The 16148-nt window shown below is 38.7% G+C and overlaps 1 protein-coding gene across 1 annotated transcript in view; it reads left to right on the top strand.

The window, feature by feature from the left end:
- Nucleotides 1–16148, top strand: part of TRPM3 (transient receptor potential cation channel subfamily M member 3) — a 280268-nt gene that overhangs the window by 202256 nt on the left and 61864 nt on the right. The window contains exon 9 of the mRNA XM_067316547.1: nt 10216–10288. Within this exon, the coding sequence (XP_067172648.1) occupies nt 10216–10288 (73 nt within the window). The remainder of the gene's footprint in view (nt 1–10215; nt 10289–16148) is intronic.

Raw genomic sequence — 16148 nt, 5'->3', positions numbered from 1 at the left:
CTTCTGTGAACCCTCTCTACAGAAGAGGTGGTGGGAGTGTACAACATCACATTTACCTCACTTTTCTTTCCTGTATCAGAGTGCCGGAGGAGCTCAGGATATATCAATTTTTTAATTAAAATGCGCATTTCTTCACTGAAAACCATCTCTCCTTCCTCGCTATACTTGCCCAGTTCCAATATTGAAAGTTTACATGGAAACACATCTATTTGTGTCTATCATCATAATCTGTTGATGAGTGCAGCCTAGTGGCTTAAAGCACAGTCTCTAACTTCTTTTCCCCTGCTTATTTTCTTTGTGACTTGCAATTTATATTTATTCATGTTCCTTCAACTCTGAAATGAGGAACTGGTATTTCACTGCCTGAACAGAGAGGTAAATGGCCTAAGGTAGCAACTACATGAAAGCTGCTGTACAAGTGAAAAGCATTGTTTTCAATGTTTTTAGTGTCAGTACTTATTTTTTGTCATTTATTCCACTGGAAAATATTAATGTTTCCTTCCAAAAGAAAAGGCTTCAAAGGGACATGCACATTCTGCTTACCCAGACTTGGAAACAGACAGGTTAGCTGAAGAGCTAGATGGCAAAATATTAAGTTTTTTATGTGGGGCAGAGCTGTGAGATTTCCATAGCATTTTCTCTTCAGTCATTGAGTAGTTGACACAGCTGTCTCAGCCTGGAACAAAAGCTACCAATTACAGGAGAAAACAAACATTGACAATAATTTTTGTCAATCAATTTTCTGTGGACCTAGATGGCTTCCAAATTGCAGAACTACTGCCTTTCTTATAAGCACTGAATTTTTTTGCTTGTTCCCTGCTTCTTACCAGACAATGAGTCTGTGACAAATTATGGGATCAAAGAAAAATGTGAAGTGTGGCAGTGCTGCCACGGAGTGGAAGGAAATGTAAAATTTCTGAAACTTTACTGCCAGCATTCAAACTTCTCCCCTTACATATCTGCTCCTTCTTATTTCCTCATTTGGAATTCTCTTTCTTACTCCTCAGAACAGCACACCACTTGATTTAATTTTTTTCCTAAACTTTCCTCTCTCTAATCTTCCTATTGCTGAATTTCCCCTTATTTGACCATCCCCTTTTTTCTCCAGTATTATCCAGCTACTCACCTACTCACTTTGATCTTTGTTATGCTGCTTTTCCCCTGTGTTAAACAGGATTATTTATTGAAAGAAAAAAGGAAATGTTTTTCCCCTCTTATCTTAACCATTTTGAGGCTTTGCATAACTGATCTCCTTTAATGGTTTGTTTCATTAAACACTGATTTTTCTTTTTAGGGAATTTTCCTCTGTAATATTCAGGTAGGCCTAGCTAAATTTTAAGTGCTAAAATGTGCTCCAGAACAATTTGCCTATTTTGTTGAACTCGTGCTCTCAGCCAGAACAGTTTCAGGATATATTTACAACTGTGCCTGCTGCTCTCTAGAAAAGGGAGATGTTTCTTTCTGACTTATGTAACTGTGAGGCATTTACCATTTGTTTTTTCATGAGGAGTGATATTTAAAGATATTCAAAAAATTCTGGAGAGAGCAAAAAAAAATCACTTTGAATAAAAGTTATATCACTGTTTTTTCATCCCTAGTATCATAGTGAAATGATGATGAAAAATGCTCCCAGCCCTAAAAGCACGAATAACTTGCAGCATTCTTAAGATGCCGTGAATACAGTATATAAAGAGTACTGTTGGCTGCTTTCACTGCTCTCATCACTCCTACCGTGTTTTTTACCGTATCTTCAGCTACCCGTTGTACAGTCAGCAGGCACAGTCAATCTGAGGTGTAGGAAATAATTGTTTTTGTCTATCTCCTTCATGACAGAGAGCAAAATGCTTTTCAGTGCAGCTGGGCACAGCATTCTCCCTACCAATCTGGCATTGTTTCCTCTCTTTAGATAAATACCAGCTAAAAATCTGAATATATTTCAGCTGCTTCTTCTCACTCTGAAATAGTTGAGGTTAACCCTAATTTAAAAGAAGAAGGGTTTGCATGTAATAGAATATTTTAGCAATTCGAAGCACAGCCTGGTACTGCACAGTAATTCATATTCAGTCCCAGGCCCTTACACTGGCTGTGAATGGAAGAAGCTCTTCTGCCTCTGGGAAGTTTTCAGAATAAGTTGCAGAAAAAAAGCAGTGTGATGAGAGGGAAGGACTCACTTTGGGTTAGAAAAGGCACTAAAAGAGGAAATAAATATGCCAGTAGTTGGGAAGAATCTTTATGCCCTGTAATTAATCTCATTAAAAACTGTTCTAAACTATTTCAAAACAGTTTTTCAAATGAATTGCCATCCCATGACTTGGAGAATTTGCAGTTAGTGATGTCTTTGGCTATGGCCCCTACCTATGGCTCTTGCTTCTCTTTCTAGGGGTAAAGTCAACTTCACCCATGTAGAATACAAAACAGTTTGCAGTGTAGTAGCTCATACTGCTGAAAGTGTTATCATTTATATATTCAGATAGGCCTGAATATATCAAATGGTGACACAGCTATGCTAACTCAGAGAAAAGCCTACAGAGCAAAATGAGCAAGTTTTTGTGTCAAGGAATTTTCTATAGGTCTGTATGACTTGCTCATTATAGGACTACTGCCCTCCACATAGAGTTGTTTTTGTCTGTCTCCCCCTGCACAGTCCTGTCCTCTCCACACATAATAGCTCCATGTCACCCAAATTAGTAAGGGGCAGAAAAGTGACTGGCTACTGTGGAACCAGGCAGGGGAACAAGTTGTAAGAATTCAAAAATTTTACAGTTAAATTATTACAGCCTACTCCTTGTCCACCTACATATCTGAATACCCGTACCACTGCTGGGGTTGTCTCTCCTATGACTTCATTTGCTTTCTGTTTGAAAGCATCTATTTGATGTATTTGATCTTAGCTAGCCCTTTGATTTGGCAGCTGCCATTAGGTGGACCACTGGTGCACATCTACCTATGTGCAGCCATAATTTGTATTTCCAAGGTAATCCTGACTTTACATACGTGCAGAACTTGGAAAACCCTAAGTACCAGTGTAGTGTGTGTGCCTCACAGTGCACAAATCATTTCTGAAGGTCTAGTTCATATTTACTACTCTGAGGTAAAACAGTATTACCTGATTTTGCCTATAGATGTGCAATGCAGTATCACTGTGAAGGGAAGCAAACAACAGCATGCAGCATATTAGGCTAAATCCACCCTACTGAGCCAGAAACTACATAGAGAAAAAGGAAAAGGAAGGTAAAAGATATCTGTTAAGGAAGAATGGAGCTGGTGCTAAAAAGAAAACAGAGCTGTTTTAAAATGAATGCTTTCAATAAAGAGTCTAAGGTCAGATAATCTCTTCCCCCTACCCCCCATTTGCTTTCTATCCTGCTGTTTTTTTTCTTCATCTCTCTGTTTTTTACTTGCTTTCTAGCTGCCTTGCCTGAAAATTAGGTTTCTGCCCTGCTGGACTGTAATTATTGCTGGCAAGAATCACAGTGTGCTGCAATCACTGTGCTTGCAGAGAAGGTCTGTTTTGCCTCAGCAATTTCCTAGCACATTTTCCTAGGAAGAATTAGAACACAGCTAGGTTTTTTTTCCTGGAAGTTAATTATATTCACATTAAGATGTTTCAGTAAAATTTGCAATGGGGTGGAGGGGAGACCTTACTAGATTTTTTTTCTCTCTCTTTTCCTGTTTTTAAAGATAAACCTTGTCCTGGGGGCAGGTTTTGTGGAGGCAAACAAGAGGCAATCCTCTGCTGCATTCCCTCCATTTTTACCAGGAAAACTGATACAAGAGTTTGGCTAGTGGATGTCCATCATCCATCCACCTCCCCAGGGCAGCGCTCCTCCGAGGAGCCCAGCAGGGCTGGTCCTCCCTGCCCATTTCCCACCACTGTTCCATCTCCTCATCTAACCAGCTAATCTTCCCCAGGAAGGTCCCTTCTCACTCCTGTAGATGTCATCTTCAGCCTCCCACTAATATAAGGGTACATAAATGTGAGTCACCTCGGTTGGAAATAGCTGCTGCACTTTGCGCATAGTGATGGGCATATGAAAAGGAAGCCATATAGTAGATTTAGCAAGAATCTGGATGCCCACTAATGCTGCTTTTGCAGCTTCTTGGTGTAACCTTTATTGGTCATTTGGAGCCATTTTTGCTTGTCTGTTAAGGTGCCAGGTGTGTTTTCATCCAAAGATTTAAATCCATCTTCAGTGCAGTGCAATACAGTTTTGTATTTGTAAGGGATGTTAACATCAGCTTTTATTGTATTTATAAAGAAGACAAGAAAAATTTTATTAAAAAAAGCTTATGGTGCTGTTGGAAATCATACTTGTTCACTGAGATGCCTCAGGCAATTATCTGCAACAGCCATTTTGAGTCAATAAATAATATGAACACTGCGGAAGAAAAAGAGGAAATGGAAAAAAGAGCAACCCCAAAACCCCCAAAGGTGGTGGTGGAGGAACAGAAAGAACTGTTCTTTTAAAATAATTCAGTTTAGCGATTCTAAATAATTCAATCCTGCAATTGAAACTACCAGCCACGTGGGACACATCATGTGGACCAATCCCTTTGGGGAAAAAAAAGAGTACTTGATTTTTGGAATTTTTTTCTTCTTTGAAGGTAAATTGTTTCTGAAGGTAAATTGTTCAAAGGGAATAGCTGAGCAGGCAAAATGGTACATTTTCACTCTAATACAATTTCATTATGCTCAGAAGAATAGAATACAGAAATAGTTTGAATCAGATCAGCTTGAAGAAAATTACTCAATTTAAACTAAACTTCCCTTTTTCCCCACAATGTGCAAAAATGGCTAGTGCTAGTATGGCTAATGCTGCAATTCTCTCTCTCCTTGTTTTCTTTTGCCAGGGTAAGTGAGTCTTAAGCATGTACTACATTTCAAAATATTTTATCAACTTCTTATGCTTTATGTTTTTGTAATTAAATGATTATATATGTATGCCCTATTAGGTTTTTTTATTTATTTTTTCACAGAATTTGTGAAGAGGCTAGGACTCTGCAACAGGCTTAAATAGGACAACAGTAGGCTTAAATACAAGGTAGATCTTGTTAAAGGTGGATAGTTCTTAGGGTCTGTGCCACCTCTCTTCCTTTAAATAAGAAAAACTTTTATTATTCTCAGGGATAAATTGTCAGGAGGGTTTCTTAGTTTGTAATTTCCTGCTGTTTTCCCTTTCCAGTAGCAGACATGCTCATCCAGTTAAAGGAAGCTGGAAACAGAGTTCGTTGCACCCAGACATTTACCTTTAGCACAGTAGTTTTATGTATGCTAGAGCAGCAGGATCTGTAACCCTTCCCAACAAGACTCAAGTCAGTGTCCTATTTTAACAGCACCAACGCGGTGTTTCTCAATTTTCTGCAGTGTTTTACCCACCAGAGTACCTCAGAATGGCACCTAGTAAGACATCAGATATATTAAGGACTCTTGAAACTAGATAAGGATATTGTAAACAAACAAAACACTGGATAAATTCTAAAATTCTTACCTGTTAACTGGGGGAATGAAATCACCAGAAAAAGTAGGTCTGTAGCAAGACAGGCAGATTGATTTTGAGGAGAACTGGAAATACTGAACATTTCTCCTGAGTAAGTACTTCAGGATGTGTCTCTGTGTCCTCATTCCTCTCACTATGAGAATTAAAGAATGCTGGAAGAACTATGAACAGTGTTTAAATAAAGAAGTAAATCTATATTTTAGGAACAATTGCTGTCTCTTCACAACTGTACTTATAAAGCATAGAAATAAAATTAATACTTTCTTTCTGGCAAAGCTGAGAGCATTCAGCATAAGGCATCAGTATCTCATCCAACAACAAACGTTGTATTCTTCTTTGTCTCTCTCAGACAGCATTTCACAAAATTGTTTATTTTCCTTTTTTACCCATGTTAAAATGAGACAAGAAAAACAAAGGAGTAACATCTACAGATGCATTTCTAATAAAAGTTGTGAAAAAAGGCAAGGAGAATTGGCAGCCTTCTTTATTACTGCAGCATTAAAGCACTGTAGCAACCTGACATAAAGCTATATTGGAGAAATATTCAAGATCTGCCTGAAATGTCAGGACTCCTCATGTGCTACTCCTCTGGGACTCAAAACATAGCAGAGAAATTCCTCAGTCCAAGTGCCTTGTCCCTAAACCATAAATTCTTACTGTAGGAAAACAGAAGCTGCAGCTACTTAGTTTGATAACAAACTGGCATTGACAAATAAAATAGAAGTGATGATGATCCAAATGGTTCAGCAGTAAGCATGCCCCACCTTGCAAGCCTCATCTTCCAAAATCAATTCTGCAGGGCCACAGCTACTCAAATATTGTCCTTTAGCCATTTAAAAGTAAATGTCATGAGATATGTGTATGCAAATATCTCTAAAGACTTAACAGAGGAAACAACGAATACATTTGGCAAAGATATGAGAGGCAACAAGACTATAGCTAGAGAACTGCTGCATATCAGAACTGAAATGTTATCAGCAGAGGTGTGTGAGAAAGTTTGCTCCTTGCCCAATTAGAGTGTAGTCCTATCTTAATTCTTCCACTTTGTGAACCTACAAACACACTGATTGAGCTTTATGGCAACAGTGGAAAGAACAAATAAGCAAATTTCCAAAAACCATGGAAGGTCATTACAAGGCCAAAACATACCTATGAACTCCAGGTTGAAATGGAGCTGTTTCACCAGTTTGGGAGGCAACAGATCAAAAGATAACTAGCTCTGAAAGGTTTCTGAAGAAAACTGCATGAGGAAGAGCAGTAAGTTGTACAGAGTTGTCCAAAGTCTTATGCATGACTTGTGGTGACAGGAAAGAAAACTGCTATGGATAGTTAGGGCTAGCCTAAACCGTCAATACCTATTTCCTGTCCAAAAAAAAAAGTTGCTTGTTCAGAGCAGGCAAAAGTTCACAGCAGCAGTTGAGTCTATTACTAAACTTTCAGTTTTTTGAAGTGAAGTACTGTGAGATTTTGCCTTGATTCTGTCTAAAATTCTCTCCCTAGTCTTGGGCAAGACACCCAAAAAGATCATGACTGGTTTGACTCTGAGCAATCTTTCCATTTCCATGTCTAAGTTAATTATTTTTCTTCTTTGTCTTTATTTTTACTCTCTGGATTATGGCTTGGCCTCTTAAAAAATAATAATAAAGTGATAGTTACTATGGGCAGGTAGTTTTTAATTCTAATGTAAAAAAAATTATAGTTCTACTTTATTTTTAGTAGAGTAGCAATTTGTTCTGCTATGGTGGGTTCATTTTTCTGTGGGGGACAAAGGGAGGCAGGGGAGAGGGGTGAAAGAGAAGTTGGAAATTTAGGGTTATATGTGGTCCAATACATGCAATGTGCTTCCCTTAGTTTTCCTGTGGTGGTAAGCCTTCCAGTGTTTGCGCTTTATTGCCTTTTAATTATAGCTTACCTCACAAGCTGGGGGTTCACTGAGCATGCGTTTAGCCTCGTTTGTTCTTCCTCTACATGCTCAGAACTCCCTTTGTTCAGTGTTTTCAAGTCCCAATGTGCAGACTGCTTTACCTGACCTTAAGGGAAAAAACAGGCTTTTAGCCATACGGTGGTGCCACCAAGATCGGCACTTCAAACAAAGCACTCCCAGCTGAGCTCTTCGCCAGGAGCTGCCTGTTGATGCAAAATCGGGACGGAAATTGCCAAGCAGTGCGTGGATATTATGCTCAGACTGATTTGCAGCAACACTGTGTTCACCCACTTATTTTCCACAGCTGCCAGAGCTGGCAGCAACAAGGGAGATGTTTCTCTTTCCTGTCAAGGGAAGGGGAGGAAGGCTTTTTCTTCCTTCCGCCTCCTGACCTGGCTGCCTGGCTGCTAACCTCCATGGTACCATTCGTCATCGGTAGCATGGGAATCGCGTCACAAGCTCGTACAGCAGAGCGGCTGAGCTCATCAGTTCATGTTTTTATTGTGTTTGGGGATGACACATATATAGGAAAGCATATTGCTATCCCTAGAAGTTTTACCTGTGCTCTGCAGGTCAGAGGAACAGGCACTGACGGGGAAAAGTTTCCTTGCCAGACACTGGGAAGATAAGAAAAACTGTGATACAAGGGTGGACATCAAGTATGTTTGTCAGAAACATCCATAGACTCTTGGGGGAGGAAGGAAGATAAATCATTAAAGTATCATTTGAAGTATTTATGGTATCTCTCAGGAATGCTTTCAAGGGTCAAACTATATCAAATTTGAAAACCATCTAGCTGGGGCAGACACTGAATGTAAATGCTTTCTCACATTAACTTTTTTAGATGGCATGTAAATCAGCTGATTAAGTGAGCTAGGCCAGGTTGAGTGTGATTTGATCCAGTTTGCCTCTTCAGTGCCAAGCATTTTTTGATAGCACTGATGCCAAAATCTCTTATTTCCCCTTGATCTCACTAGAGCTCCCAGGGTAAAGAGAAGGTGGAATAGGGGCAGCCTTCCACTTCAGGACAGCTAAACTGCATTTCCTGGAGTATATTCTGCAGGGCCATTTCAGCTGGTAAACTGAAGCTTGCCACTGAAGCATTGTCTTAGCTTGGCCAGTTTATACCTCTCCTTTCCCTGTAGCTGTATACCCTTCTAGTACACTGTTGCAGTTCAGTGCTGCTATATAAGTAGGAATTTGGGAAATTAGGGGGCTAAATACGTTGCTGAATATGAGTATAAAGTAGGATTATATAATACTTAATTAAAGATATCAACTAAAACATTTATAAAGAAATTAATTACGTGATAGTGAATCATTTGCATCTCCATCAAGGCAGCAGTAATGTACATTAGACTTAATAGAAAGGATTTTAGCAAATAATATTCAAATAAACAGTTTCAAAAACAAATTCAGGTGTCATAGACAACCTAAGCTGTGTCAGTTGTAATATGCAATTTTTGAAATGGAGATGTAGCTCTAATAGAGACTGATGTCTTGAGGTAGCATTAGCTCAGGTACTTCCAGGAGATGGAATGTACATGCTGTGTTGAAAGTTTTCTGTCCTTTAGCAGAAAAAAAATAAGTCAGAAAATTAATTGTAAAATGGTTGTATCTCAGGCTGTGCTGTGAAATCCAAGGTGTGGTCTAAATCCACACTCTCCCAAAGCAGAAGCAGTTTGGGCTGTTTCTGTTTGAAAAGCTATAGAAAGAGGCCTAAATTCTTAAGTTTTTTAATCCGTACCTAAACTCAGGAATTCTAGTGAGTTGGGTCTGTTATTCCTTCCTCATCTCTGCCTGTTTTTAAATAGTCTTCTATAAATCACTTTGTAGTTGTTTGTATTTGACTGCACCCTGAGAGAGAAAGTGGTTGAGGTTACTTCTAATCAGCACAGAGGTAACTGAGGTGCATCAGAGTAGCTGAGCTACGAAAGGCTGGTAATCCTTGGAGGCAGTCTCTGTGGAAAACAGGAAAAAAGCTGATATCAGTTGTTCAGATCAAAACAGTGACATAGGCGGCATTAGTAAAGAAAAGGCACTAATAAAAGGCTGCAGTCTCTGTTGCCTCACAAGAAGCAGGGGCCCAAGAGCAGCTATTGCCACAGTAACGGAAGGAGCAAGAGGATTTGCACTTCTAAATGTTTCAGTGCACCCCATGACCAGGGGTTAAACTGGCCTGAAAGAACAGCCCCACTATATTCATTTTTATTCCTTATGAGTTGTATACTTCACCTCACTGCCTCTGAACTTATATATATTGTAGTGCTAGGTCACTGACTACACGTGCCTGAAGATTTTCTGGACCTGGTATAAACCCCGTTCTTAGATTATGTAGCAGACTTTCTGCGATATAAAATCATGAAATTGAATAGGTTGCTGGGTTTGCTGGAAAACATTTTTCAATGCCATACTCCATAAACTAGGCCCACAACCTATAATACACCTAATTTATCCAAGGTTAACTCTACTGAAGTAATGTGTTGGACACCCTAAATCTAATGTTACTCTAATACAAGAACAACCTTTCATCCCTGATTTCATCCCGTAAGTATCACTGGAGATTATTCTTCTGGATGCTCATTAATACAATTTCTACCTTTAGTGAATTTTATCTCACAAAAATATTGTGTGTTAATCCTATCTAATAAGCTTCCCATAAATGACTAGAATAAGATCATTATCTCGTAACAATCAGGACATTTTGAGATCCAGAAAATGCTGCCCTCATTTAATTTCTGTTTAAAAAAATAACCATGCTTTCAATAATGGTATTATCTTTTAACATTTCAGATCACAGTATTTCGCATGGGATCAGAAGGACACCAGGATATTGATTTAGCTATCCTGACAGCATTACTGAAAGGTAATAGAGTTTCACTTCACAGTGAGCCTGTAACAATCCAAATGGATTGTCTTGGTGTCTCTGCTGTACTGGAACCTGCATTTATTGACAATATATACCATATCGAGGTAGTAAATTCTTACCATGAAATTGAAGTATATTTTTTGTTCCAACTGCTTTATACAGATCTAGTTCTTACTTTAACGTTTGTATAGCTACTGTTTTTCCTCTCTGAATCTTTATTCTCCCCCACAATTCTAGTGTGTCAGAAGAAACATCAGTAGTCAGGAAACAAAAAATATTGTTATTCCTTCGTCATTTTAAAATACTGGCATATCTCCTTTTTCAAAGCATGTTAATTCAAGAAATAATTTGCAGCAGCCATCTTGGTTAGTGATTCATAAACACTGGATGACCGGCAGAGTTTCAGACTACCTGACCTGCCATGATTTAATGGTGATCCCCCCACACTATTTACTTTAGAAGATTAGTACCCATGAATAGACAGCCAAAGAACTTTTCAGAATTAAAATTATCTTCATGGCTAGTAGAAACTCCAGAAAGTGGCTATCTACTCTTAGATAAAACTGGCACTATAGTAAAAGAAAAATATCTTTATTTCTAATTCTTGTGGGAGAGTCTAGGATGGAATTTCTTCCATCCTCTGCAGATAGATTTAAGAACTGGACTACTGTGTTGATAGCGGTTGTAACCTTAAACTTCATGGTTGGCTAAATCTTTCTAAGCCCTTACGTGTTATGCCTGTGCTCTTAAAGATTGTCTTATGATAAATCTGCTGTTTCTAAAATATTTTCGAATTACAGTTCATTACAGGTCCTGGTCTTGCAGACTTTTAGGCAATTAAGTTTGGTTCTCTTCACCTTATGATGTTATCAGATAGCTGAATACCTGCTTGCAAATACAGAAAGAGGTGATGTTCTAAAGGTTCTGAAGTACATGTACTTGCCTGATGAAGCACTACTCCCCCAAGCAAAGGTTTGCAGGGTCTAGCCCTCCATTTACATGGTATTTCCGCAAGTGGGGGTTTTCATAAACTGCATGTGCAGTAAAAATAGCTTGTAAATCACCATAGTCATCTTGTTTGATAGAACTTCATTCCACTATGTATCACAGGCTATATTGACTTTAGAAACAGAGAATAAGAAAATACCAAACAATTTTAAAGCGTGTTTCTGAGAATCATTAGGGAACAGACCTCAGAAGGTAACTGGGAAAAATTATGTTTTATGAAGCACTTTAGCAGTTGTCATCAAGCTATTGCCACCCCCACACATACTGCCATGTGGTAGACTTGAGTTTGAGTCATGTCATAAAACTTAATTGAACTGCTGAGGATTCAAAAGCTAATGAGAACTATTCTTGCTTGTTTCAGGGCTCGGTTTTCTTCTTGGTTTCTCCTGTGCAGGCTGACAGAAGCCATATGAAAAGAAAAGGCAAAAGGCTTGAATTACTTTCACCTTTTCAAGCAAAAAAAAGTTTACCTTTTACACAGTTTTTAGTCTCATTGCATAAATGCTACTTCAAACCAAAAGCCTGAACAGGAGGAATAAGCAAGCACTGTCCACTTTAGAAAGATGATTGCAAGTTGATAACTACTAACTAAAGAAATGAGCTGGGATTATTTTCTCCAGTAGCTTCTGTTTCTTTAGACTTTTCTATTATCGCTTGCTCCATCTCTTTCTCCATCTTGATAAAGATGCCAGTTGTTTGGCCTGTAGGTAGCATGACTGTTTTGCTGCTACCCTTGGGTAGCAAGTTTTAGACAACTGTGTAGTTAAATCTCAAGGCATTTCAGAAATGAAGAAGAAATTAATTCAAAGTAAGAAACCTGAATCATATCCAACACCACATTCCTCTTTTCCTCTGCATCCCTATCCTGAAAAAATATTTTAATTGCAGATTTCATTGTGGTCTTTAATATAACTGGATCCTTCATTATCCTCAGTGTGCAGTGTACTGACTTAACATTTGCTTTTGAGGCAATCATTGAGATTGCTGCTCTTGATTCCTATTGGTAAGATACAAATTTTCTTCTTAAAGTTGTCATTCTGCTTTTTGCAAGTATATTTTCAAAATTTGAATGCCAACATAGATTCCTCAAAGTTGTTAACCACTTTGAAAGCAATCCTCTCAGCAGCTGAAGAAAATAAATCATAGGGCTGGGAGGGATTGTTCTCTATTTAAAAAGTTCTTTTGCTGTATTTACACAAGCAGCTGTACCAAGTTTGCCGTCTGGATAGACATGTATTCTGCAGTAGTCCTCTCTGATGTAGGACATCCATTTTGCAAGTGCCTAACTGATCCTGTCTTCTCCTTAGTAAATGAAATGACCTTCCTTCTTCAAAGGTAGTATAGGACATCATAGTGAACTTCTGATACCTTAGAAGGAGCCTGGACCTGCATAAGTAATGTTGACATCTCCTTTCAGGCTTTCCTGACCTTCATGATTTTGTAATTTGCTGATGGCAGCATTTGTGTCTTGTTCAAGAGTCAGAGGAGCTAAAACTTAAACATCATCTTCTCTGCTCCTCATCACTTTCTGATTATGAAGATACTCAGAGATTAGATTTATCAGATGCTGCTTTAGATCCTGCTAACCTGCATTTTCTGGGTACAGAGAATGAAAATGCATATGACTTTTTAATCAGTGTGTGCAGAGGTGAAATCTCTTGTCTCAAACAAGTCAGTTGTCTTTATGCACAGTGTCACAGCACAAAGGTTCTGGCCCAGCTTGAAAGAAACACTGTCTTTCTGTCAATACACCCTTCATGGTAAAAAATCAAGATAATGGATAGTCTGGGCTTTCAAGAAATTAAAGGTAGCAGTACTGAAGCATTTGTCTAATTCTGTTTAACTCCTAGGCAGCTTTGAAGAGTGGATCTCTTGATGAGTGTTTACATTCAGGAACTATTCTCTTTCAACTCTTCCAAATTGTGTGAAAAAGAGACGGAGGAAAGAATGAAACCAGTGTCTGATTATTGGTTACTTTTTCACAATCTCACTGACCAGGATTTTGCAATTGTTGCTTAATAATAATAGAAAAGATACATAAAAGCTAATTACTAATCCCACCCTGGTGTGAGTGATTTGTTTAGGGAATAGGTTGAGGACAAGGACTGGGAAATAGAGACTATCATTTCCTGCTTACTGTGTAAGATTTGCAGTGTGCTATCATCTTTTTAATCTGGAACCAGGCACACACACCAGGAACTCTCTTGTCCCAGATATTCCACAAATCCCAGACCCTTCAAGGAGTACAAGAGATTATTTCCGTGTTTGTTTTCATGAACCACTTGTTTAATCTTGTCAGCAGCTATATGTTTCTTGGAAGTGATCTCCAATAAACCAGGGAATGGCATCCAAACTGGTTATCAATTTATATTGCATGGATGTCACAACAGCATATGGCTTGTAAATTCCTTTTTTTTTTTTAATTCTGAGAGACATACAAATGTGCAAAGTAAGTTTCCAACCGCATGCTTTTGTAGCAAGTCCATTTATTGATACAGTTTAACTGTGTGTGCTCTCTTAACTGGAACAGTTGGAACTGAAACAGTAATGGATTTTGTCCTTTTGCAGCTTCTAATTCAGCAAAAAACATATGACAGGGAAGTTAAAGGCAACATATTGCAATGTGCTAAAATATCATTGTTTTGAAGGGGCATCAAAGATCCTAGTTCACAAGGCCATTGCAATGTCTACAGCTTACTAGCAGCACCAGTCACGTTTCGGCTGGTGCTCCAGAAGCCTTCCCAGTGTAATAGTTAATATTTGGAAAAGAGATGTTGTGTGGTACATGCTTATTATAATATTAATGCCATGTAGCCCTCTAAGATGAGCCTTGTTAGGCTAATGCAGACCTGATGCCTCTGCATGGCTTCCAGCCTGTGAATAAGTCATGATTCATGCTCACTGAATAGCCATCATGTAGTATCAGATGGTCCTGGAAGACACAGTGTGATGGTCTGTCAACCATGAAATCCCTGACACAGAAGGATTAACGTTAGCTCAGTCCGGTATGTTTCTGAGTTAGGCCAGATGTCTGGTAACTGCCCTGTAGTTGTTTCTATTGGTTTTGTTATTGCCAAATGATTGGCAAAAAGCCATGAAGGTACTTGTAGCAAATGTAGTGGAAATACAGTTCTTTCTCCAAAAAGCTTGTAATCTACGAAGCAGAAGGCAATATATGACATGCTGAGATGCACAGGAGAAAGTTAAGTTGTATTGCTGTTTTTCCTAATCTAATTCTTTTATTTAAATGATGCTTCAAAGAGGCACTGAGGTGCTTAAAGCATTGTGGAAATGAGTCTTCTGGAGTTTCCAACAATAGTCTAGACAAATCGGTGTCATGTCAGTTCAGCTTTCCAGACTCCTGACCACTGAGTACCATAGACTCTCCCTAGGGAATCCATCTGAGGTTTTACTTTGGTCACAGTAAAACTCAGTCAGTTTATAAAACCTGTAGTGCATCTCCTCAGGGCACAATACTTATTTTCTGACCTGTACCCTGGCTCACCTAGGATAGAGTCAAGTTGATGGTCCCAGGCTTTACCATCAAAGTGTATTGCATTTTTGATCCAAGATATCAGATAGATTGTCTGATGTGAATGGAATTTTTACTAGATGAATCTTTGCAAGAGGTCTGAGTTCATCCAGAGCTCTCTCTGGATGACCAGCCTAAGAACATAAGTTAATACCTGCAGCTAACACCTGTCACAGATATATCCTCCTTGCTCATTCAGCTTCTCTTGTTTAGCATGTATCCATATCTAACAAAATCTACACTGAAATAAAATTCTGCTAAAACAATGCATTACATCCCAAATGGAATTTTTCTTCTGGCAGCAAATGAAGGGAAGGAAGAACCACACAGCAGATATTAATCATATTGACTAGTACATTCTTTCAAGCAACATATCTTATGTTGTGCCAGACATTAGAATATTGAGTAAATATTATATAGACATTAGACATATTGCCTAAAACACTATTTCAAGCAATAAGTATGCTATGGTAATTAAAATAATACAATGGAACTAAGCAGAAAACCTTTCCGTGAGATTGGGTAAAACAGAATCATGAGGAGAAGAAAAGCTAATCTCTCACCACTGACAGTATTAAGGGCCTAAGAAGTGGTTCCAGTGTGATCCTCTGGTTTGAGCTGATGAGAGCAACAGGTTATTAACTCTGTTTTTTGGGTTTTTTTTTTAACATTTCCTGAATATTTTGGCTGTGATTTGAGTGCATTGCAGTGGTGCTCATGAGTAAGATGAATCCTCACAAGAGTTGCTTTTGGGGTTCTTCTTACTGAGTCAGGTCAATGAATGGTTTGTGACACCTACTGCAATCCTCACTCACAATGTTCCCTCTGTCTTCCATGGAAAAAATGAAACAATATCTTAGGACAACTCATCTCACATTTGTTCAAGATAATATTTCTTGTATTAGTGGAATTATCTTTGCTTTTTAATGCCAGGTAGAATTTCACCTGAAATAGCCTGAATACTCTCTTTTCTTCATTAAGTCAAAAGTCATCTGTGCATCCTGGAATAAAATCAATTAAACTGCATCCCCAGCCCATATGCTATTCTGCATAAATTCCCATAGCTTTTGTTTTGTTTCTCCTCTCATGTAACAGCACTATAATCTAAATTCACCTGAAAATCACAGAAGACAGCCAAGCAAAGGCAGAAGTGAGAGGGTTTCCTAGCCGCCGGGGCAGTCGCCCTGCTGTGCTCATGCAAGGCAGTGCATGCCAGTGCTTACTGCCCCATCTCTGCTAACTGTGGGGCTGGTCTGGACATGAACTACAAAAACCCCTTGAGAAACCATACGTTTCCTCCAACTACCAAATGTTTCC

Source organism: Apteryx mantelli, chromosome Z (genome assembly GCF_036417845.1).
Source record: "Apteryx mantelli isolate bAptMan1 chromosome Z, bAptMan1.hap1, whole genome shotgun sequence".
Classification (NCBI taxonomy): Eukaryota; Metazoa; Chordata; class Aves; order Apterygiformes; family Apterygidae; genus Apteryx; species Apteryx mantelli.
The sequence above is the reverse complement of the archived record's forward strand: the minus strand, read 5'-3'. Positions and strand labels throughout refer to the sequence as shown.